The following is a 23,743-nucleotide window of genomic DNA, read 5'->3' as shown; positions in this document are numbered from 1 at the left end:
ACAGTGCAGTAACAAGTTGCACACATGAGACACCATGCCAACCCCCCCCCCCCCCCTAAAAAAAAAGTGAAAGTTTCTGAGGGGAGGGAAACTCCCAAGTTTATTCTCTAAACAAGTTTTTTTGTTTCCTTGTATTTGGTAAATTACCCCCCCCCCCCCATTTTTTCCCCTCTTTTTGTTGGGGTGTTGCCAATGTGGATGGGCTTTATATATCACAGCATCATTTCATACACCTGTAGCTTATTTACCTTCATTCTCTTCTGTCACAATCCAAAGTGAATAATGGAAGGGGTAGGGGAGTTGAACTTGGAACATGGGTAGATTCTAGTACTCTGTCAGGTGCCGAAATATCCTGACCTTGAGTACCACTTAGCGGAAACCACAGAGTTCTAGCTCTAAATGCTTTAATTCAACTCAGCTGAACACCTAACAGGAGGATTTTTAGCTCAAAGGTTCTCCAACCCCATCCCTTTCCACACCCACCATTTCTTAAAGGCACATATAAGGCCCGGTCAAACTGGCAAAAGATCGAGAAGTTTAAGATCGAGAAGTTTTGCCAGTGTGACTGCAAACTTCCCACAGAACTTCCTGCCAAAACTTTTTGATCGAAGTTTTTGCAAAACTTTCCACATGTCATACTGAGATATGGCTACATCCCTGCAGAGATATCAAGTCCATTCCTCATATTCCTTTGCTTCTACAGAGGTATGATTCTGTAGACTAGAGACAGAGATATCAAACAAATTCATCTAAAATTTCTTTGGTTCTTCTGACATATGGCTATGTAGCTGCAGAGATATCAAAGAAAACCATCCATCCGTGGTTCTGTAGAAGAACCAAGCTGGGACTCCTAAACAACTTCCGCGAGAGTCTCAAGCACAATTTCCTGTGTCACTCAGCGCTGATGGAGATTCAACATGGTGTGAGGCCAATTTCCACAGATTCGGGGAGGCACAAATAAAAGTGTCAAATAAGGCATTTTTGCAATTTTGATCCATTTTCTGATGTTTTGTTCCCACCATACTTTCAGCCACTACATAAAATGAAAAGGAAAATATAGCACTACACTGAAATGCTGCTTTTATATTTTGTTGATTTTAAGAGTTTAGGGGTAGCATTTCTAAATATCCCCCTTTTTAAATGAAAAACAGCAAAACAGTCTGTGAAACTGAACCAATATAGATGAAGATATCATCTCCTCACAGCTTTTGAGACCAAACATGGATTTTTCATGCTTTGATCAAAGCATGAAGCAAAAAAAAAAACAAAACTGGAGTGATGCCCATACAACATTCCATGCTCAAAGCAGGAATTATGTCATTAGTGCGACGCATTGTTTAGTAACCCTACAAGTATGAACAGTGAAGCTTGAGCGGTACCTAAGGCTGCGCTTATCATCTTTCCCACGTTTGAAACATGTTTTGATACCCACAAAATGCATCTGCAAAGGCCTTTGGGATTGCATTTCTTGAGTTGTTACATTTATCATCTCTTTTGTGACACAAGAGGGGAGCCTTGACCTGAGGAGCAGAGATGTGTAGTTGGCAGAGGTTGGCATGGGCACGTTTGAGCTATACACGCATTTCAAAATGAGTTTGTGTTTATCATCTCCACAGAAACATGTTTCTGGCTAAAACGTATTTGCAATCACACTTTTTGCGGCACTTCAGAAAGGCACTTCTAACCTCATACGTAAATCAAAACAGCTTTGAATCTATTAATATCAAGTGCCAAAATCTCTCTGAAAGTTGTTTGGAAACTTATTTCTATGCCAGAAGTGATATTGTGCACCCCTAGAAAGGTGTACACATCTATTTACTGCAGGACCTTCAGAAAATTATGTTTCTGAGAAAGCCTGATTACGTTCAGCATGATTGCAACAACTGGCAAAATCACACTAAAAATGGTGCAAAATATGTCGCGCAGCGTTCAGAGAGCACAAATAGCAATCACTCTTCATGATACCAAGTACTACAGGCTTGATATTGAAGACTTGAACAATATTTCATATAAACAAAATTATTGTTTCCCATCACACAAATGAGCTGTAGGTCCTACATAGTAATCCAATGTGGCCTATAATTTTCCCCCTGAAAAGAGATAATACTTGGTTTCTTACTAGTTATTCTCTCAGTTTGGTCATCAATTGTGATTTAAATTAAAGTGAAATTGTCATGCAGGTCATAATTCACAAAATATTATACTTGTGAAGCATGAGGCATGTATATGAAGCATTTCAGTATTGATACCCTCACTGTACAAATAATCAAGCATCGTTGAGGAAAAAAGAACAGCATCTACATTCAACATATACCAGACTGTGAAACCAGAAATATTTATGGCATGAAACTTTCACGACTCACCACTGGCATTCAATGAAATGCATACACACTATTGCATGCATTTTACTTTCACAAATCTAGGCTCCTCACAAAATTCGCAATCTCATGCCCAAGATAATTCCTGGCTTTATAGTAATTGGTGTCCACGGCTAAAGTTGAAGTTGCGATTTCCTTGGTCCTACATATTGGGATAAATGATGGTGGATCTGAGCAAAACATATAATCTTGGCCCGCTGATGACGAGTCCCGAGTATTCTAGGGCAAGCGTCAATGGGAAATGCATGTTGTAGCAAAATCAAACCATCCTCAGTGGGTTAAGATGTACCTGTAGGATTATGTACTCCTTTATAAAATTTGCTATTTCCACAATTAAAGAAGAAAAAGGAGTCCCCTCAGTCAAACAGGAAGAACAATATGTGACCCGCTACAACAAAAGGGTCCTAAAGTCGCGCACGGTCGAAGCCGTGAAAATCGAGTTTGAAGTCAGAGCATCAAAATTGGTCAAAACTTACGATTTTCTGATTTTGACATATTATTGTAGTCTGACATATCTTCTATCATCTGTCGAAATTTTGAAGCAAAATGGTGAAAGGAAAGACCAAAAAATTGCATTTTTCTGGGCCATGTTTTTTGGCGTTTCAACGAAGCAGAAACTGGTTCCAAAATTTGGATTGAGCGCTACAGATAGGCTCCGCCCCTAACAACGACCAGAGTGATCTCATTGGTCAGTTTGCTGCTTGCCGCTAACCAAAGTGTGAAGCTCACACACTGCCCAGTCGACTGGTGCGTGCAGGCGGGGTGCGCTAAGCCCAGCCGCTTCTCCTGGCATCCTGGTCACTGATTGGTCGGTGAGGAGACCGCCGATGCTGTGCTTGAATGAGCATTTCGGGAGTTGCTAGGGCTTGCCTTCTATTGTCCGGAGTTGAAAACTGACTTGCGTGTCCCTTGATCGTGATTGCGTTGCAAGGAAAACTTTTACGGTGCTTTTCTCGAAACAGTGATTTCCCAGACGTCTCGACATGCTCTCTTTTAAACATCGATATCTCCGCAGCCAATTATTTTTATGAGATGTGTTATATATCAATTTAAAGCAGAAAGATTAGGAAATTATGCCATGCAATTTTCAAATAATTGACCTCGCCCGACTTTAGGATCATTTTGTTGTAGCGGGTCACATATTCCCTTTAAATACAACTACAGTGGACTCCTGTTATAACGAAAGCCTCCGGACCCGCAATTTTCTTTCGCTGTATCGAAATTTCGTTATAACTGAACAAGCAAACAATACAGAACAAAGAGTGGATAATTTTGCGGCCTAATGTTTACTTCGTTGAAACCGGAATTTCGTTATAACCGTGTTCGTTATAACAGGAGTGCACTGTACACTGTGGCTGTAACAGAGATATAGTCAGTCATTTATATACCAAGGGGATTAACGTTAAAATGTCCGAGCTACAACAGACTGTGAAAAGTATCACTATACTTTGCTGAAAGTGTGAAAGGCCCGATCAATCAAGGCAATGGAAGTCAAAATTGAGTATGACAGACTGAAGGTCCATTATTGCTTGTGACTAACAGGCTCATTCCCAGGTCTTTCCCTCCTCACTGTAGTCTCATTTCTACCCCCCCCCCCCCCATGCCTTCAAATGTTGTTCCTTCCAAACAGCCGCCAACGTGACTCTTCTGATACAATGTGAGAATCGGAGCTTGGCTCTTTCTGCCAGAAGTCTGCAATGGATACTTCCTGTGACACGCAATGAAGCAGCAATGCACGAGAACAGAGTGAAGAGCTTGATGGCATGAAAAATGTTTACAACAGCAAAACACTCATGGCAGTAGTGTACAGGCCTGAAACACACTGCCATTTTACAGTTTCTGCAACAGCCACCACTAACACTACCACCACCACAACCACTATTTCTACTTCTCATACTACAGATACCATTAGCACTACTATTACCACTACTAGTTCTAAACACAACTGGTACTATGAATGCTAAAGTACAGGGGAACCTTGTTATAATGAGGACCTAAAAGCCATGACAAGTGCCTTGTATCAGGTTTCTCATTACATCAGCAGGCCTCGAATTAACCGACGGCCACCGACGGCCATGGCCGTCGGTGCCCCTCTCGTTGGCCGCAATGCCTTTTGTTTTTTGATCAAAGTTACGGCCAAAAAAAATGTGCCCTTTTTCTTGGGGCCGTGCTGCCCTTTTAGAATGAAAGTTATTATTTATGACGTATGATATGCCCTTTCTCAAAGTCTCTTTAATAAGCTTGAACAACTTTCCTGATCTCAAATATCATACCTTCAGTTCACTCGCGTCCCGATATATCTGATTCAAACTAAAAGTATCTTTCCGAGATACGAGACGACGTGTACGTACATGTACGCCCGACCGGCTTTTACCGTCCCGACTGCCTCCGCAGCGCAGTGGCCGCGAGTATGTACATGTACTAGCTAGCTAGGCAGCGCATATTCAGATAGAGTAGTAAAGAGTGAACTCCAAATTCACCAAGAAAAAAGAAAAATCCCACGATGCCAAGGTGTGCCAGACTGGGGAATGGGGAGGGGTGGAGAGAGAGAGAGACCAATCAACAGAAGAAACCGCGCATACTGGCGCATTCTTGGAGGTCATGAACTGTCTGTCACAGACTAATCATAGCAATCTACACGCGAGCGCAAATTCCTTTGCCTTGCGGTTTTGCCAGCCAGCTGTCGAAATGTGCTTTGAAGTTTCATGGCAGCCTGGCCTGGCTGGCCTGAAAGGGTGTCGAGTTTCAATCAATACCTACATATGTACTGTTGTTTTATTCCCGTTTTAAAAAATGTCGTTTCACCTGATAGAAACGCGGAGATCGGGAATGTGTTACAGCTGTAGGGAAGAGGTTTTTGTTGTGTGTTGCACTTTGTGTGTGTGTGTGTGTGTGTGTGTTTGTTTGTTTTTCTCGGTTTGTTTTTCTTCTTTCTTTCTTCATAAACACCAAACATGCCCTTTCCAATGTGGCTTTGGTGCCCCTCTGACTGACTTAAGTGCCCTGGCCTCTTGGAAAAAGTGCCCTTTTCTAAATGGCCTTGCCCCTCCAAAATCCTATTTCGAGGCCTGCATCAGGATACACAAACGAAGAAAAAAAAATAGACAGGGACCTGCATAATCACCGTGTTATATTTGACCTCTCTATATTAATTGAGGATGAGTACCGTGCAAGTGTGTATGGGAAACGTGCGTTGTAGCAAAATCAGTCCATCCTCAACGGGTTAATGCTTCCACGTACTACTACTACTATCTACTGTACAACGTGACAGCTACAACATACTACTATCATTACAACAAACGTAATACTAACACATACGTACCTTTTCTACTACTACTACTACTACTACTGTACTACTACTACTACAAATTTGTACTTCAACTGCTACTATTGCTATCATAATTCTTTTATAACTACTCGTACTACTCCATCTCAAGTGCACTCACGTTATAATGGACATGGTTGTAACAAAGTTCTTGTTACAGCTCATTGAAATCTTGGGGTCCATAAACCATCATCTTTGTATATACTTTACTGTTCTGCTATGAAGAAATTTCAATGTAACAATTCCTAAGGACTCCATTATAATGGCCGTTGTCTGTACTATTAAGATCAGGGCAAAGTACTGCATTACCATCATGACTGCTACTTTCATGGCTACTACTTTTCCTTTATAGATTGGATTACACTTTTGTTTGATCTGTTTTTCCCTTTTATCCTCAACTTCTACCCTTAACTCTTCATGTGCCATGGTGGAAACCCCCTGTGTGCCACGTTATTCTGAGACACGAAGATAGTCATGCTTAGAGAAAGAATTCTGTTTTTCCAATCTGTATACAAAATTTCTGTTAAGCTGGACATAATAGTGAGCAAAGTTAAAGAGGAATGCCAAACTTTGCTTCCATATACAATGTATAACAATTCTATTTTCAATTTTTCTTCTGAATTACCAGCTGCTACATTACTGTAAAGGAATGACTTTTGCACATAGAATAGTGACAGAAACTTAAAGTATACATGCAAAATCTAGTTGGGAACACCGCTTGATAGTCATTCACCTCATAGAGTGCAAGTCGTATGTGAGAGGAACAAAAGCACGAGAAATGCTTTGATTGTACCGCGAGATTAGCGATTTATCGATCGGTTTTGGCGGCTTTGTTTGTTGAGCAGAATATGCGAAGTTGGCACGCCGCCCACTGAGTGGGACGTGCGAACGTGGCACATAAAGAGTTAAGGTACAAGATGAAATTACCATGATCAAAAGTGAAAGACACATATTGACTTCATTTGGAACTTACGACCAGAAAGGAAAGCAATAGGAACATGCCGCCTGAACTGATATCAAGAGCAAATGGAAAGTGAAGAAAACTGTCATTCTGATTCTGAAGCGTGGTACAAAGAATAGAAAGTGATATACTCATGGGCCATTTTCACACTGGTCGAAAAACATGATTGCAATGCTGAGGGCCTGAATTACAATTACACTTACGACGATTACAATTATCATCCATACATATGGCCGAGGAAGGCTTTGTGGATTCTGCTGTTTTGACTTTCAGAGCGAGGAGATTGAGAAGGTGTGGCTCCTTTTTGAGCTCCCATCAATCTCTGTTGAGCAGTAATTAGCGTGTAATTTGACTGCAGCGTGAGCATTCATTTCAGGAGCGCACTTTTTTCTGCTGAAGTGGTTGAAAGGTAACTATAAGCTCTGCCCTCCAAAGCACAAGATGGAGGTCAATCCGTACACATGACTGTTTCTTTATTAAAGCCAAAACATAGTTCTGGTACGCCTGCAAAAGTTGTCAAATTTCCCTCCCAAATGTGAACGTATGCCTAGGAAATGTGCGGAATAACGCTGTAATAACAAGATATTCAATGGGTAACGACGAAAATGCGAAATATTAACCAAAAAGGTCCAGTCTCAGAACTTACCCGAACGGGGTCAGGCTAAACTCGGACTCGGGGATAACTCGGCCTCGCTTTGACGGCGGGCTGAGTTGTATTGGTCGTCCCTCTGGATTGTACAGTGTTGTACTAGGGAAGCGGCCTGTATAAACTAGTGCTTCGCGTTCTGGCTACTCGCAGTAATGGTCCGAGTTGTTACAACCCGCGCATCAAAAAACCTCTTTGGCGCGCACGCAAAATCAGTGTGCGCCTATCAAGCATCTCTAAAAACAATCAAAGACGCTAGATAAACAACAACAAAAACTTCTAAGACAGCGCGTCTCAGCAACTGAGGTGATGTGCGTATAGGCATGAGGACCGCACGCTGTCCATTTGTTTTGCACAGGATTAGCACGCACTTTCCTGTCTGTTCAGTTAGGCCTCATTTGGTATTATACAGTAGAATATGGCGATCACGAACTGCGTGTAAATTGTCTGAAATAGGGTCGAGTTTTCCCTGAGACCGAGTTAGTCTGGATCCTTCTGGAATAAAAGTCGGTTTTCTGACTTTTATTATTTTTCTCAAAATACTCCAAAACAACTCATCATCCCGGCAAATCGTGTCAGCCAGGTAAGTTTCTTTGTAGACTCTCTCGATATATTGCAAGCAAATATGAAATGGTGCCAGATGGGTTCTCAAACCCTTACCAAAACTATGTTTTCACTTTAAGTAAACCTGGAGAATCGTGATTGGAAAACACCTCTAGACCATCATTTGAATTAAGAGTGGGTTTAGGATTCATATCACCTTCTGCAATTCCAGTTTGCATACACACGGCTAAAGTGCGTCATTTGAATTTTGGTTGTAGAGATGCCATATCAAAATAGTGATTCATATTTATGCACTCTCGGTACGTGTGAAAACAGCCTTGATCACAACAAGTAACAACAAAAACTGAGGAAGTGCAATGTACATTGTATGTCGTCTGAGATTGTGTGGGCAAGTGTAGCATATTATGTAAAGAAAAACAAAGAGAGGAAGAAACGAATGGATAGCTTTCATATTGACCTATAATGAAAAACAAAACATGTATGACACAAAAATAGCACACCACTACTCCAGAAAACAGACTGTACACAAACAAGCAACATAAATATGGTGGCATGACCCTGTAAAAAATGAGTGTATGAGGATTCACCCCATAAGATAGGGCCTACAAGTGTATTCCTACAGGTTTGTTAGAAAGAAAGGAAAACAGAAAGGGAAAGAACAGGATTCAAACACATTCACTTCAAAGGGCATGGTGTGTTATTAGAAACGATGAAATAGGATCCAACGCTATGTGGCATGAAATCTGACCAGCTGCCTGGAAATTGAAAGTGCCCTCGACTTCCACCGCACCGCAAGTTATAAAAGAACATGTCACTGATGCTCACATTTCCACAAACTCTGGTCTTGATGTGATTCAAAGAAAGATGGTGCACTTCCTTTTAATTTCATGTGTCACGATAGCTAAGATATTTTTAGACGACATCAGTCCCTCCTGGTTAAAAAGCGCAGAGCTTGGCAAATTTTCACCTTTTTTTTCTCTTAATCCGTTGAGGACGAGTCCCGAGTATACTTGGGCAAGCATCTATGAGAAATGTGTGTTGTAGAAAAATCAAACAGTCCTCAACGGGTTAAGATCAATTTTCTGTTTTTCACGTATAGGCAGCTTTTAAGGGGGTTTAAAAAGGAAAACCACACATATCAAGGACTCCCATTTCTTTACTTGTTCAGGAGAGCTTGTTCTGAACAGGTGTTGTAGTCAGGGAGGTGTGTAGAGCCCTTGCCTTCAGGTTAAAAGGTCATTAGTTCAATCCCATCACTTGACATGGTGTGCTTCACACGTCTCTCAACACACCTCTGAATCTGTGACGCCATGTATATTAAATCAAAGCCATTTGTCGGTCAAGATCAAGTGGTGGTGGTGGTGGTGGTGGTGGGGGGGGGGGGGGGGTTATCCATAGGAGGTAACGTATGATACTTCAAATTTTGAAGTATAGGGTGTGTTCACACCCATCCATTTATCCACACATGCCCATAGCCACACACACATAATATAATGTAGGGCCTACACAAATGGAAAGATGGTTGGGACGTGCCTCGCATCAATGCACTGACATCCAATGATTTCCATTCCTTTTCTCACAGCGGTTTGGATTCAGTGTGAACCCAGACTGGAGTGATCGATTCCTAACCTCGTCTTCAACTCGTACAAGTCATATCAGAAAGATGTCACATCACAAAGATCCTGGTGCACATGTCCCATGAGAGACTAGCCTCTTTCAGATAGACCAACTTTGATGGTTACCAATACCTGGTACACCCCTGAGGATTCAATGGGGGAACTAAATTCAGTGTGAAATCACATGGGTGACACATTTCTTCTCTACCCTTCAGACCAGAATGCAAATTTAAAAAAAAAAAAAAACAAAACAAAAAAAAAAAACAGCTATATGTAGTTGTATTAATTCTTCTCCTTCATCACTGGCAAGGTAGGGTGCTTGCCCTGCCATAAGATGGCACAGAGAAATTCATCGGTGCTTGAAACATGGAAACTTACAAACATAGTCTCATGACAACTTTTACTTCTTGGTGTTTCATCAGTGTTTCATGCAGAATACTGTGGAGTCAAGAGACATGTAATTCTGACAGAAGAATTCAGCAAGTGCATGCTGCTTTAAAAATCCACTGATTACTGCATGATCTGTAAGGGGCATACACTGCAATAGAAACACACACCTTCTTCGGTGATAAACTTACTTCTCGTGGGTATTAACATCGGCGCCGTGGTCAGTGAGCAGCGTCAGGCACTCTAGTATGGCGTTCTCCGAGAGATTGCTTGAGCACACGGCCATGAGGGGGCTATACATGACTGCAAGACACAAAAACAATAACGGCAAAGGCCTGTGAGAACGACACTGTAGGGTATACCAATAATCTCTCTTGTGCTACTCTTACAAAGCTTTTATAGGTGGAAGGATAAAGATGATACCAATTGTAAGAGATCTACCCTCCCTCCTCGTATTGGCTAAATTTTGCACTTTGATAATGAAAACATGCGGGTTATGTATCATTCATTCTATACCAAGGTCAAATTTGCCTTAAAGAATAGAGTAAAATCAGACTAACATATTATGAAGTGGTAGAAGTTTCATATTTCCTACTTCACTTCTAATTTTAGGAGATGTTCTTAAACGAATCTCCACAAAATTTGGAGGATTCAATGGTTAACACCTATTTGCCCAAATTACAGTGCCACAAATTCACTTTCCTTTTTAATGCTTATCATACATTATTTCTGGTCAGTTTGTTTGAATTTACTCCGTAAAGGCCGTCTTGAACATGGTGTAGAAGTGCACTTAAAACCAATACCTCAAGAAGTTGCAACACATTGGTGCTCTAGAATTACTGTCTCTTTGGTGCACTACGATCAATTCTCTGTGTGTTGAAGAGGACCTTAAAACAGGTGTCACAAACTCAATTGCCTGCTTGCTTGGGGCAACCAAAATTGTCCTTTGGGCGAGTAAAATGAGTGGACACTTGCTTGCAAAAATTAAGGGCCTCTAGCCCCATACTGTATTGAACAAAGGAGGAAATACTTTTAGGAATGTCCTGCCCAGCATACGATACATGAATGGATCAATGTTGATATGCATAATTTGGATTAAGTGCTACTTCGCACAGATTGTACATCTCAAAGTCTGTAGAAAATGACATTGTCTTGCATATAATCCCACCTGCAGTTAGCTGCTCGCCAAAATAAGTTTCTATCAATCTGTTAACCATTATGGACTGGAGAGCTGGCGATGAAAACTTGGCCTACAATCAAATGAGTCAAGAGCATGAGCGCTGCACATCAAGAGTTAACTAGAAACAGACTTCCCAACCCTAACCAGTATGATCCTCCAAGTTTTGATAGCAGGTTTAATTCAGAACAGCTCCTGAAGTTGGAAGTGAATACAGGAAATACAGTTCTAGCAAAAATTTCATTCCCCTTTCCTCCGCAGACCATGGGACGTCAAATGTGTACCTGTACCTACACTGCACCCTACAATTTCCACTTTAAAGTTTTCAGCTTAGCAGTTGTATTTGAACATAATACGTACCTATCAACAACAACAACAAAGTGTCTTCCCAACTTGCATACAGACTGACATCATGTATAAAAATGTAAATAACACAAAAAATAACTCTTGTGTTTGAGTGAAATTTTAAGTACTACATGAAGAATTAGAAATTCTAACAGTCATTTTTCCAAGCACCAGGCTCAGCATGACTTAAACAAGGCAAGTGCCAAATTGTGTCTCGCCCATTCGCGTACAAGGAATTAATATTCTTTATAACTACCAGAAGTTAATTGACCTGCTTATGACCTTTAACCTTGTGGTGACCTTCAACACCCCAAGAGACATTTACCATCCAAGTTTGGTCACAAACGGACAAAGGGATCAAAAGTAATGAGCCATAATTGAAACGCGCCATAAAAACTTAACATTGGGCCCTAAAAATTTGTTGACCCCTTTCTGTGACCTCTGACCTTGTGATGACCTTTAACTCCCCAAGGGACATCTACCGTCACAAACGGACATAGGGATCAAAAGTTATGAGCCATAAACAAAATGCACCCTAAAAACTTAACATTGGGCCCTAAAAGTTTGTTGACCCCAGTCTGTGACCTTTGACCTTGAGGTAACCTTCAACTTCCCAAGAGACATCTACCATCACCCAAGTCTGATTGCCAATGTAGCAACATGTGCTGATTGCCATTGTAGCAACATGTGCTGTGTGATAAGAGAGTCTTGCAAGTAAACTTTAACGTATGACCTCAAATGACCTTTGACCTTATCATGTGACCCCTTACGGCACCATAACATGAAGGTACCCCAAGTGCATCCATCACCCAAGTTTGATTGCCATTGTAGCAACATGTGTCGAGTTACATGTGATAAGAGAGTCTTGGAAGTAAACTTTCAGTTTTAACGTATGACCTCAAATGACCTTTGACCTTATCCTGTGACCTCCAACGGCACCATAACATGAAGGTACCCCCAGCGCATCTATGACCCAAGTTAGGTTGTAATCCAAGCAACTTATGTGAAGTTATTTGTCAAACTATGCATAACACTTTCGTAATAATGTGGCACTTACACATGTGTATGTATACTGTATAGGGTATGGTGGAAGGCATCGACAGTATTATACAGGGAACATAAATGTATGGGCATACAAATTCAACACTTGTGTATGAAGGACTATTAAAGTGAGTTTAATATAATTTGCATTTCAGTATTTTGAATCAAATACACAGGGTATGCAGACACATATTTGTAGTCATGTTTATTGGTTTCTGTTTTTAAGGTAATCCTTTGCCATTCAGACCTGACATTAGTTCAGGAAGGGAATACTCGGCTTTATTTTATTTTAGGAAACTGGATGCTTACATTATGTTATCTGCCTCATAAACAAGGATGTGACACCCACAGTAAAAACAGGTGGACCTCACAGATAGATCCTCTTTGTTATACTCAACTTCCCCACCTAAACAGAAAACACTTACTTTTGCTTCTTTTTCTTTGAACTCTACCATATATTCTACCTTGGACACATAACACCAATTATCCCTCTCAATCTTTTTCGGGCAGTGTATATAATCATTGATATTAAGCTAAAAAAAAAAACACCCCCCCCCCCAAAAAAAAAAAAAACAACAACAACAACAACAACAACAACAACAAAAAAAAAACAACAACACCAAAATACAAACAAATTGTTTTACACATACAGCAAATGGCACTAAGATCTGTTCAATATTTCCTTCCTGGAACATTCAAACCCCAACCCCATGGATATGCACTGTGTCAACTGAACTGGCTTCCCATCAGGTCCAGGATCCACTACAAGATACTTCTACTCACTTTCAAATGTATCCATGGTCTTGCCCCTCCTTACTTATCTGATCTCATAACCATCCATCACCCATCCCGATACACCCTCCGCTCCTCACAAGGTATCACACTGAATCACCCAACTTCCAAGATGCTGGCCACACTTGGTTATAAAGCATTTTCATCTGCTGCTCCCAAACTGTGGAAGCAACTACCCAAAACTCTCCGCAGCCAGCAATCTCTTGTCACCTTCAAAAAACATCTAACAAGAGACCCGCGGGTCTAGCGCTCACCTGAGTATCGCAAGTTCACCTTTCACGCAGTCACTGATCTAAATTAAAATTTGACCAGGCATTCTCAAGTAGAAGATGAAAATGTACAATAAGGGCCCAAATTTTTTAAGATTCCTTAATTTGGGGGGATTGGGGCCCCCTGGGGCCCTCTGGGTGGGGCATGGTGCCCATTTTGATAAATTGAGATCCTGACCCCTAGGGATGCTACCTGCCAAGTTTGACAAAAATCCATCATGAGGTTTTCAGGAAGAAGATGAAAATGTACAATTCAGGCCCCCATTTGGACCCTTCCAACCACCCCCCCCCCTACCCAAGAGGGGCACCCCTGGATCTCCTATGAACAAACTTGAAACTACAGTCACTAATGTACTCACTCATAATATTATCTCAGCTCTATAACTTCTGATTCTAGAGAAGATTTATAAAGATTCCTTCATTTGGGGGGTTTGGGACCCCTGGGGGCCCCCTGGGTTGGGCATGGTGCCCATTTTAACAAATTGAGATCCTAACCCCCTAGGGATGCTACCTGCCAAGTTTGGTGAAAATGGGTCATGGGGTTTTCAAGAAGAAGATAAAAATGTACAATTTAGGCCCCATTAGGACCCCTCCTCACCCCCTCCCCTGGGTCCCAAGGGGGGCACCCCTGATTCTGCCATGAACAAACTTGAAACTACAGTCATCAATGTACTAACTCATAGTATTAACTTAGCTCTATCACTTCTGGTTCTAGAGAAGAAGATTTTTGCGGATTCCTTAATTTTGGGGGGTTTGGGCCCCCTGGGGGCCCCCTAGGTGGGGCATGGTGCCCATTTTAACAAATTGAGTTCCTAACCCCCTAGGGATGCTACCTGCCAAGTTTGGTGAAAATGGGTCATGGGGTTCTCAAGAAGAAGATGAAAATGTACAATTTAGGCCCCATTAGAACCCTTCCCCACCCCCCTCCCCTGGGTCCCAAGGGGGGCACCCCTGATTCTGCCATGAACAAACTTGAAACTACAGTCATCATTGTACTAACTCATAGTATTAACTTAGCTCTATCACTTCTGGTTCTAGAGAAGAAGATTTTTACAGATTCCTTAATTTTGGGGGGTTTGGGCCCCCCTGGGGGCCCCCTGGGTGGGGCATGGTGCCCATTTTAACAAATTGAGTTCCTAACCCCCTAGGGATGCTACCTGCCAAGTTTGAAAAAAATCGGTCTTGGGGTTTTCAAGAAGAAGATGAAAATGTAGAAAGTTTACGCACGACGCACGACGCACGACGGACGACGGACGACGCACGACGCACGACGGACGCCGGACGAAGGGCGATCGCAATAGCTCACTTGAGCCTTTGGCTCAGGTGAGCTAAAAACCCACTTGTTTCGTTAATATCAATAGTCCACTGGTAAAGCGCATTTGAACATGTATGTTTATGGAAAATGCGCTACATAAATGTATTATTATTATTATCATTATAATACTCACAGGATGCCCTGTTGAAGTTTGGGTTAGCTCCTTTCTCCAGGAGGTAGCGTACCACTGTGGGCTGGCCGCAGCTAGCCGCATACATGAGGGCTGTCCATCCTGCCTTCAGCATGCAGTCAACTGCCATGCCTGTGAAAAGGGAAATAAGAGGCAATACAAAAGGTTAGAGCTATTTCCATTACTGCGGAGACCACATGCAGACGTGGGAGAGAGAGGCGTAAAACTATCACGGTAACCTTTGTGCATGGTAGAGATGACCATAGCTGTGTAAATCATCTCTATCACACTTGCTTGAGCTCTCAGTTTGCTTGACGTTGTCATTTTGGAACTTAGCACACAACTGTCATCTTGTGCACTTGAAGACAAGACTGCAAATTGCTTGATTCGGGTCAGATTTCTGCTTTCTTGCAAGCATGCTCAGTTTGGCCGATGTCGATAGGTGGCTTGCCAATCTATATATGTACACAAGTGTACATACATTTATGTGTGCAACAAATCTCAAGATCTGAATTGTAAATCTATTAATTTTAATCAAACATAACTGGTTGTACGAGTCCCTAGCTCCAACCATGGACCCTATGCTCCAACCATGCTGATTAATCAGGGGGTGGGGGATACCAGTATACTCTGTACTCTACAAGTGAGGGGCCCACTTTATATTTCTAGTGCCAATTCTGGGTTTATACAGCGAACAAACATGGGGGCCTTTCCAAGAAGAAGAAAAATAGATAAACTAAAATATAATTTTAAAAATAAGGCCCAATTTACTTACTTTTCTGGCACAAGTTCTGGGTTTCAAAAGCTGACAAGCAAGCAAGCAAGCAAAAAAAAGCCTTAAAGGTAGGGAATCCCATTTGCACGCCTTAAATGAAGAGCTGTATAAATACAGTGGTATGTTGAAGAGAGTATCATTTTAGAAACTCCCATAAAGTATTGAAAGTGGAAGGCAACATTTAGTACACTTTTTTGACCGTTAGATTTTGAATTGAATTGTTTTCGGGGCTCACCGTAAATTCCAGTACATTACTAGGCTACCTTTGCAGACCCATGTACTGCATGTCTGTCCATCATGTATATTTTGTGAAGACAGTTCATCAACACTTACAAACATTTCTATATACATTCTTGCCACACACTCTATATGTTATTACATCAGTTCTTGTACTTTTAGATTTGTGTTTATAGATCACAAAATAAATACAGAAGAATGCAACAAAAAGGCTTAAGTGTGGCTGACACACAGAACTACTGAGTAGTTGAGCTTTGTGCATTATTCAAATTTTAGATAACTGTTGACTTCCAAATTTCTAAGCAGTGGCCTAAGCAAGTCCCCTGAGGTTCATATTTAATGTTTTGCTGCATTTTGGGAGGTCTGTAAAAGGTATCCCCTACCTTTAACCGCAATCTTCAATGTTTTTCTGGTACCACTTCTGCGGTGAAGAAAGTGGAGGGGCCTATTAAGTGGTAAGCCCCTTTTTATTCCTAGGTATTATGCAAAAATTGGGGGGGGGGGGGGGGTAGGCCAAGCCTCCGATCCCCTGATCCCCTTGGTAAACAGCATTATGATGATGCACTTAAATAAGTACCATATCAATTTCATTATAATGACTGTTTGATATTCAAAATTGTAGCATTGAGGTTTATTTACAGGCACACACATGTTTATGCCTGGAATTTCCCATCTAAGTTGAGTAAGTTTGGGTAGTACTAGTAATCTTAATGTGGCACAAAGGTAGCATCAAGTCACTTTAATCTGTAGCCTTCAAAGGATAACTTCATCTTGTACGCATGGATTAAGTGAATGCAGCAATACTAGCAGATCACATTAACCCATCCCCGTCACCTCCCACAAAAAACGTGGTTTTTATTATTTATGACCAAAAGAGGGCGTCCTAGGACCTCAGGCTTGGCTAGGAGCTGTAGAATAATTTTAGCCAATCACAGAGATCCTTACTGGGACTCAGAAAAATAATTTATGCAAAGAAACATATTTTAGAATGTCTCTTATTGGCCAAAACATCTGCCAGGGGTTCGAGCCTGCTGAGAAACTAATCAATATTCATGTTTACAGCGCGCATGTATCTTTGTTGCCCCAGCAACTGCAGTGATTTCTTACGCGCGGTATCGTGATATCGATCTCCTCATAGAGTGCTTGACGATATCTCCTTGTGTGTGTACGTGTACTGCTATGCTGGGATGGGGCACGGGGGTGTGTGTGTTGAATTTCATTTACGTTAGTGAGTGTGGGTACCTTCTCTAGGTTTCCCGTCCATTTCTCTCTCTCTTTTCTCTCTTTTGCTTTCGTATCATTCTATATCTTTCATTCTCAGAGTACAATCGTACTTCTGAGAGTGTTTTGTTCATTTTTTCTAAGTGATTATCTCGTTTGCAACAATTTAGAGGTGAGTTTTTGTCCTAGTGTTTGTTGAGTTTTTTGATTGAACACGATGTAGCTTATCTACGTATGTGCGAAAACATCGTAGTTTGTGTGGTACTCACTCGTTTGTTTTCCGTGTAAGCATTTTGCCGTAGTGTCTTCATCGTTCGTCTTCCAAGCATCGTGTTTTCACCCTAGTTTTTCTCATCGTAGTTTTTTACCTCGATTTTTTTTTGGGTGCAAGATGTTCTGTGTATTTTTTTCTACGGTAATATGCCATCGTTGATGATCTTCGTGTATTCATTACTAGTTTTTCACCTCCGTTTCATTTTTGTGTACAACTAATGTCTAACGTGGCGTTAACCCCGTCGCGGGGCGCTGTAACACAGTAACCTTTACGGTACGTATTTGTCCGTATGGGGTCGCTGCTGCGGTTAGGTTCTAGATCTAAATCATAATGGCGATGCTAATTTAGTTTTCATTTAGAACTCGATGAAATCCATTTTCTTTGCTCATTTTTCAACTGATAAATTATTTAGAACTGTACTTAAATTCTGATGTACTGCATTCACCATTGTAATAAAAAAGAGCCTGCTGATCAGATGTGTCATTGTATCCTTTTCATTTCCTCCCTATCCTTTTGTTTTCCTTCCTGTCACTTTCTTCTTTGACCCTGGATGGAAAAAAAAATCCCATCTTGCCATGTAAAGACAGAATACATAACCATCATGAAATATCATGACATTGAAATAATAATAAGAAATATTCAAGTGACCGAAATACTTGTTTGTGAAAATAAATAACAAATGAAAGGTGATTTCTTATGGAGCAGTTCTTTCAAATGTCAAACAGCTTCGATAATGAAGCAAGTGAAATCTGAAAACTATCCTGGCAACAAGGTGAAATTGATAGGGAATTCTGACAAAAACTGTCACACCATTTGATGTTTGAATTTGTCTTTTTATTGGATGAGGTTATAAAACTAAGTGCCGCCGATAAAATAACAATCCTCTCAATTTGAACAAGAACAGTAGGGTGGTACACGACTCAGTAAACAGCTGATTATTTATGCATCGTATCCATGGGCAACTGCGGGGTAACTGCAAGAAGGCGCAGGAAATTAGACTTGAGTCAAGAACGACTATTTATTATTATTTTTTTATTCAAACAATTTTTTTTTCTTGGACTGAAAAAACCCCCAAATATTTCATATTACGCTTCTAAAATATAAAATGAATATATGAAGTCTTTTTATCGTGATTTTATGAAGAATTAGAATTATTTAAAAAAATATAGATACTAGACGGGCTGAACAAGGAAGTCTAATTTCACCCCAAGAATTTGCAACACACAGCATCTCGGGTGCATTCCTAGCGTTCTTGCCGCACTCTCACGATCACCTAGCTAGGCCATGTGCACAAGCCAGTCACATGTTCACAGTACACACGTTGTTAGCCAGTTCACCGATCTCATTCCTGATCTCGTGCGTGTAGAAAATTCTCTCAAAACTAAGCCAGACATGATTTTGGAACATACATTACAATGTCAAGACCTTTTCAGTGGACTTTGAATTCGCTTTTTGTCTGTTTTAGCTCTTGAATGTACGACTTCGAACGTCCGATTTGTTTTTCACTACACCACGTGGTAGGAGATCCGTGTTTTTTCAGCCCCATGCTTCTCCACACACGTCACACTAGCACTGTGTACCTGTACACACACAAGCCATCGCGATCGAAGTTTGAGCGATAGCGATAACATGTGTGGAGCAGACATGCGGATTTCAGCACAGGGTAAATGAGTAGTTGAACGTATCACGATTGTAAAACAAATCTTTTTCTATGTCTCTGCAAATTTGAATTAGGCTATCTCAGCATAGATAGATTATGATACATTACAAAATAGATTAGCCATAGCAAGAACTTGCTTACATGAGAGTTATTAGATAACGTTGCAAAATAAAAACCCCGTCATTGAATGGAATGTTCCAGAGCTATCGGGGGGGGGGGGGGGGGGGGGGGGGGGGGGCTCGAGGACATTATGGACACGTCGATTCACAAGTGGGTAAGATGTGATTACAGATGGCTTGAAATGAAGAGGATTTATCAATGAAATACACAGAAACAATATTTTTTCATAATTCCTGCACAATTTATTATTTCTTTTCATAAAATTCACATAAACTAGTGCTGTATTGAGTCAACTAAGTGCATATTAGCACAAGTGTACACGCATCATCCCTCCTGCCTAGTGGGAATGACACAGGCAGTTTTTTCAATGACGTATGAATGCTCTTCGCGTGTAGATCGCGCCGTAGGGAAGATCGCGCCCAAGTTCATGGCCAACTTACTAGGCAGGCACGATATTACAGATTACACAGAGGCCCGTACGTGGATGGGTTAAGTGTGAAAATCGGAAAATCGGACAATCCATTTAAATAAAAGTTAGGAATTTTTAAAGCTTTAGTGCTGCCTTTGTTGAATGAGAAGACTAAGGGTACTACAGTTTGTGATGTATGCGTAGAGTGATATAAAGAAAATATAAAGATAATTCTAACAAAATTCTTTGATTTGTTGCTGAGGTAGATTACGGGTAATATCATTCTCTTGCCTTCTGAAAGAGGCAAGTCAAGTTCTCTTTTACTATTAAGCGAGAAAGCGAAAACAGTGAAGAGAGTTTTACCCATCAATGTGAAAAAAAAACCAATGTGAAAAAAGTGTGAAAATTGTACATTTTCAGCATGCATCTCTTTTTGTATAGCACGATCACTTTGAATCAGTTCAAAGTCAAAATCTTACAAAACACACACACAAAAAAACACCTACAGGGAAGTTTATAGTTATACAAAACTCACTACTCTGGAGCAAAACTGCAAGTGGACAGTTGTTATGTCCCATAAACCTATCAGAGAGTATGGGGAAACTACTTGTAACCAGAGAAGCATGTTTATATCCAAACTGAAATCTGGTGAGCTACTAATCACTTTTCTCTATTCAATACAATCGTAAAAAAAAAACCGCGAGGTACTTTCATTTCAATTCATCTAGTCAGTGGAGATGCTTTGTATTGTATAATAATGTTATCAACTTTTCTGGGAGAGCATATATCCTGTGTAAGGAAAACCTACCACTTGAGCTACAAAAATAAGATAGACTAGACAGATACAAACTGGAGAAAAGCATGGGTATTACAGTAGCTCTTGTGCTGCATACTGTAAAACCACAAATTTTCATGTGCATTTAAAACTCTGGTGACTTTGCAAGGAGCTAAAATTCATTAAAGCTTTTATCTACACACACCTGTTTTTACTATAGATGCATGTTTAGCAGTTCATATTCAGTTTTGTTGTCTTTTATATCATCCAGAAGTGTGTGTTCAGCAAATCCCCATATCATTAGTCTACACATGTACAATGTACTTGCAATTTTTCCATGGTCGGCAATTCGCAAAAGTTTCACGCCCCCTCCCCCGAAAAAAAAAAAAAAAAACGGTCACTGGCTCCAATTCGCGAAAGTGTCATGCTGCACATGTTTTTGGTTTTACAGTAACCCAGGCACTTTTTAATATATGAGTTGAATTAAAGGTACAGTTTACCATTGGGAGCAGTGATTTTAGAAAATGTTCGAGTTATCATATTTGATGCGTATGTGTAGGTCAGTGATGCACAAAACATCCTACCATATAAAAATTTTAAAATAACAACAACAAAAAAAAACAATTAACAATAAAACCTAAAACATTTATAAGGAGATATCAATATTCTTCTCGCTAAACCATAACTGTAGATGGTTTAATCCAGAAACAATTTTATAACGTATTGTTCACTTTTCGTATATTCAACAATAGCACTAAAGCTGGGTTTTGTTTCACCTGCAAATGGTAGATAATGCCTTGAAGTGCTAATATAAATAAGATTCAATGGCAAATTCCTGGGCAAACTTTGCACCTTAACATTTTGACTGGTACCTCTTATACCCTGTTTAGAGTCCCCCTGTCTAAGGAGGACCTCAGGAGGACACCAGGAGGACATGCCAGATGAAAACAAGCTTTTTTGTTTGTTTGTTTTTTCAATACCAACTCAGCAGGGGGTATATAACTTTTCTTCATGTTGATTTCAATTGTGTGCAGGTCAACTGAGAACCTGCTGGCATCATGCCCTCATTTAATGTTTAATCATTAATACTTACGTGTATACACTTCTTCTTTGTCTAATTCTGAGACATTCTTGGATGCTTAATCTATGAATCTTTAAGGGTATTTCAAACATTTCTAGTTTTGGGCCACTCAAATTTTTGGAAATTACTATTCAAATACAGTAAATCATACTTGTAGTTTTTATGCCATATTGAAGAAGATAGAATGAGAATTTTAAATACTAACAATATTTCCTTTTGATGAATTTCAAATATTAACAATATTTTCCTGCCAAACATAAAATTTCATATTGAAAAATACCATGATTTTGAAAAAAAAAATATGATTTTTCCAATTAGTTAATACCTGTCAAGTTTTCCAAATTGTCTACCTATTTTTGTTATTATTTTATAAAACCACTGCAGAAATTTCTAGGTATTTATCTCTCTTCACTGCTAAGATATAAATCTGCAATATCTGTGTCACCCCCATATAATAATTTTGCTTTGGTACTTTGTGCAAAAACGCATATCTTACCATACATTATTTGAAGCTGTAAAAATTAACTTTCATGATATAACTCATTTTTCTACATAACTACAAAAATTGCCCGTGACATATTTCAAGTGAAAAAAAAACAACCACCACCAACAACAACTGATATGATCAAAAAGGTACGGAATGCACCTCAGCAGTTTATGCGTTAAATGCTCCAATAATGTCATTTAAATAGTTAAAGTGAACTTCAATATGGATTGGTTTCCCTTTAATGAGACATCCAGTGCCAAGGGAGAATCGTGACTCACAGATTGGGTTTTCCACGAAAAATAAGCTGTGAGAGAATTCCAGGATGTTCCCTCAACAGGTGGATATCACTTATTGCTTTGTGCACACATGGTTGTATGTAGCCATGATCACACCCACATTTAACCCGCTGAGGACGAGTCCCAAGTATACCCGGGCAAGCTTCTATGGGAAATGCGTGTTGTAGCAAAATCAAACCGTCCTCAAAGGGTATAAAGCTGAGGTTCTTACTCTGGCTTGCAAGACATACCAAGTGCTGTAGAATTATTTTCTAAAATCCCTACAATGTGTTAGACTTGAGAACGAGAACCAAAGTTTGGGCAGCTCTGTCTTGTTTCCCTACATAAAAGAGAAACTTCCCTCCAAATTCCTGCTATTTACAAAACATATCCAAAGAACACTGAAACCTTCAGAGCAGGACAAGTTTCATTTAGATATGACACAGAATAAGAAAGTTGTTGCATTTTAAAGCTAGACATCCTTGGACAAAACAGTGGTATCAGTTGCAAGCGCCATGACTCCAACGATGGCTGCAGTGCCTTTGCCTGAAATTCTCCACCTGCGACATCGCAATTGCCACAGCACTGATTTAATCAGATACGGAGAGTCTTGTACCAAGCACCCTCTAAACCACCACTTCTTGGCAGCTTCAAAAATGTCAACCCCTATTTCCTAAACAAGAAAAAAATTGGGACACTAGGAGGGCATGGCACTGAAAATTTCTCCAATGAAAGGCAACACTAACTGCACAATATGATGCTTATCCTCTACTTGGAGCAACATAACATCCTACTAGAAACACATTATTTGGATGAGTCTTGTGGAATTCAGGGAGGACATGATGAAAAGAATTTATTTATTGTCTGAAAGGGCAATGAAAGACTGAAATGTGAAATAAATGAGTTCTGTATAAAGCTGCTTTGAACATGATAGGATTTGTTTTACATTTATCTATCTGCATGGGGAGAGTGTTACTTGACGAAGATTAGTTTTTTCATCTTTCTTCTTCTTGTATTTCTATTTTTATTCTTTATTTTATTGTGTTTTTTTGGTGGAAAAATGTACAGAAAGTAGGTCTAAAAGTTTGTTCATCGCTGAATTCATGTACTGGAATTGTTTACTCCTGTATTCCTACACATGGCTTATATCGACTGTTTAGCTTCATGTTTTTGAGGCTTTAAAAGAGATTTCTATTCTGGTGATCATTGTAATAAATGTAGTAATTCTTGACTTGCCAAGAGCAGCCACTTCACAGATTTGTGTGTGCTGACCTGTAGTGTCTTGTATCCTCTGCATAGCCTGTATTTTTTTCAGCTTAATACCAGCATAGTCTTGTTTATGTACATGATGTATTTTTGAGAAACACACTGCTGTGTTGAAAGATTACTAGTGCACAAACCCCCTCATCAATGAGTGTTTGAGAAACAAAACAAAATCTTGAAGACAGCCAATCCCTTTTGCATGCAAATTTTTGAAAAGTTG

The 23,743-nt window shown here is 40.1% G+C and overlaps 1 protein-coding gene across 1 annotated transcript in view; it reads right to left on the bottom strand.

Annotated features, from left to right (window-relative positions):
• The window catches only part of LOC139742943 (ankyrin repeat, SAM and basic leucine zipper domain-containing protein 1-like), a 76,543-nt gene that overhangs the window by 35,048 nt on the left and 17,752 nt on the right, over positions 1-23,743 (bottom strand). Inside the window, exons 3-4 of the mRNA XM_071653451.1 lie at positions 14,950-15,078; positions 10,069-10,180 (exon numbers count right to left, since the gene is read on the bottom strand). Coding sequence (XP_071509552.1) covers positions 10,069-10,180; positions 14,950-15,078 — 241 coding nt within the window. The remainder of the gene's footprint in view (positions 1-10,068; positions 10,181-14,949; positions 15,079-23,743) is intronic.

This window comes from Diadema antillarum, unplaced genomic scaffold (genome assembly GCF_040938485.1).
Source record: "Diadema antillarum isolate AM-2024a unplaced genomic scaffold, OU_Dant_1.0 seq00001039_RagTag, whole genome shotgun sequence".
Lineage (NCBI taxonomy): Eukaryota > Metazoa > Echinodermata > Echinoidea > Diadematoida > Diadematidae > Diadema > Diadema antillarum.
The sequence above is the reverse complement of the archived record's forward strand: the minus strand, read 5'-3'. Positions and strand labels throughout refer to the sequence as shown.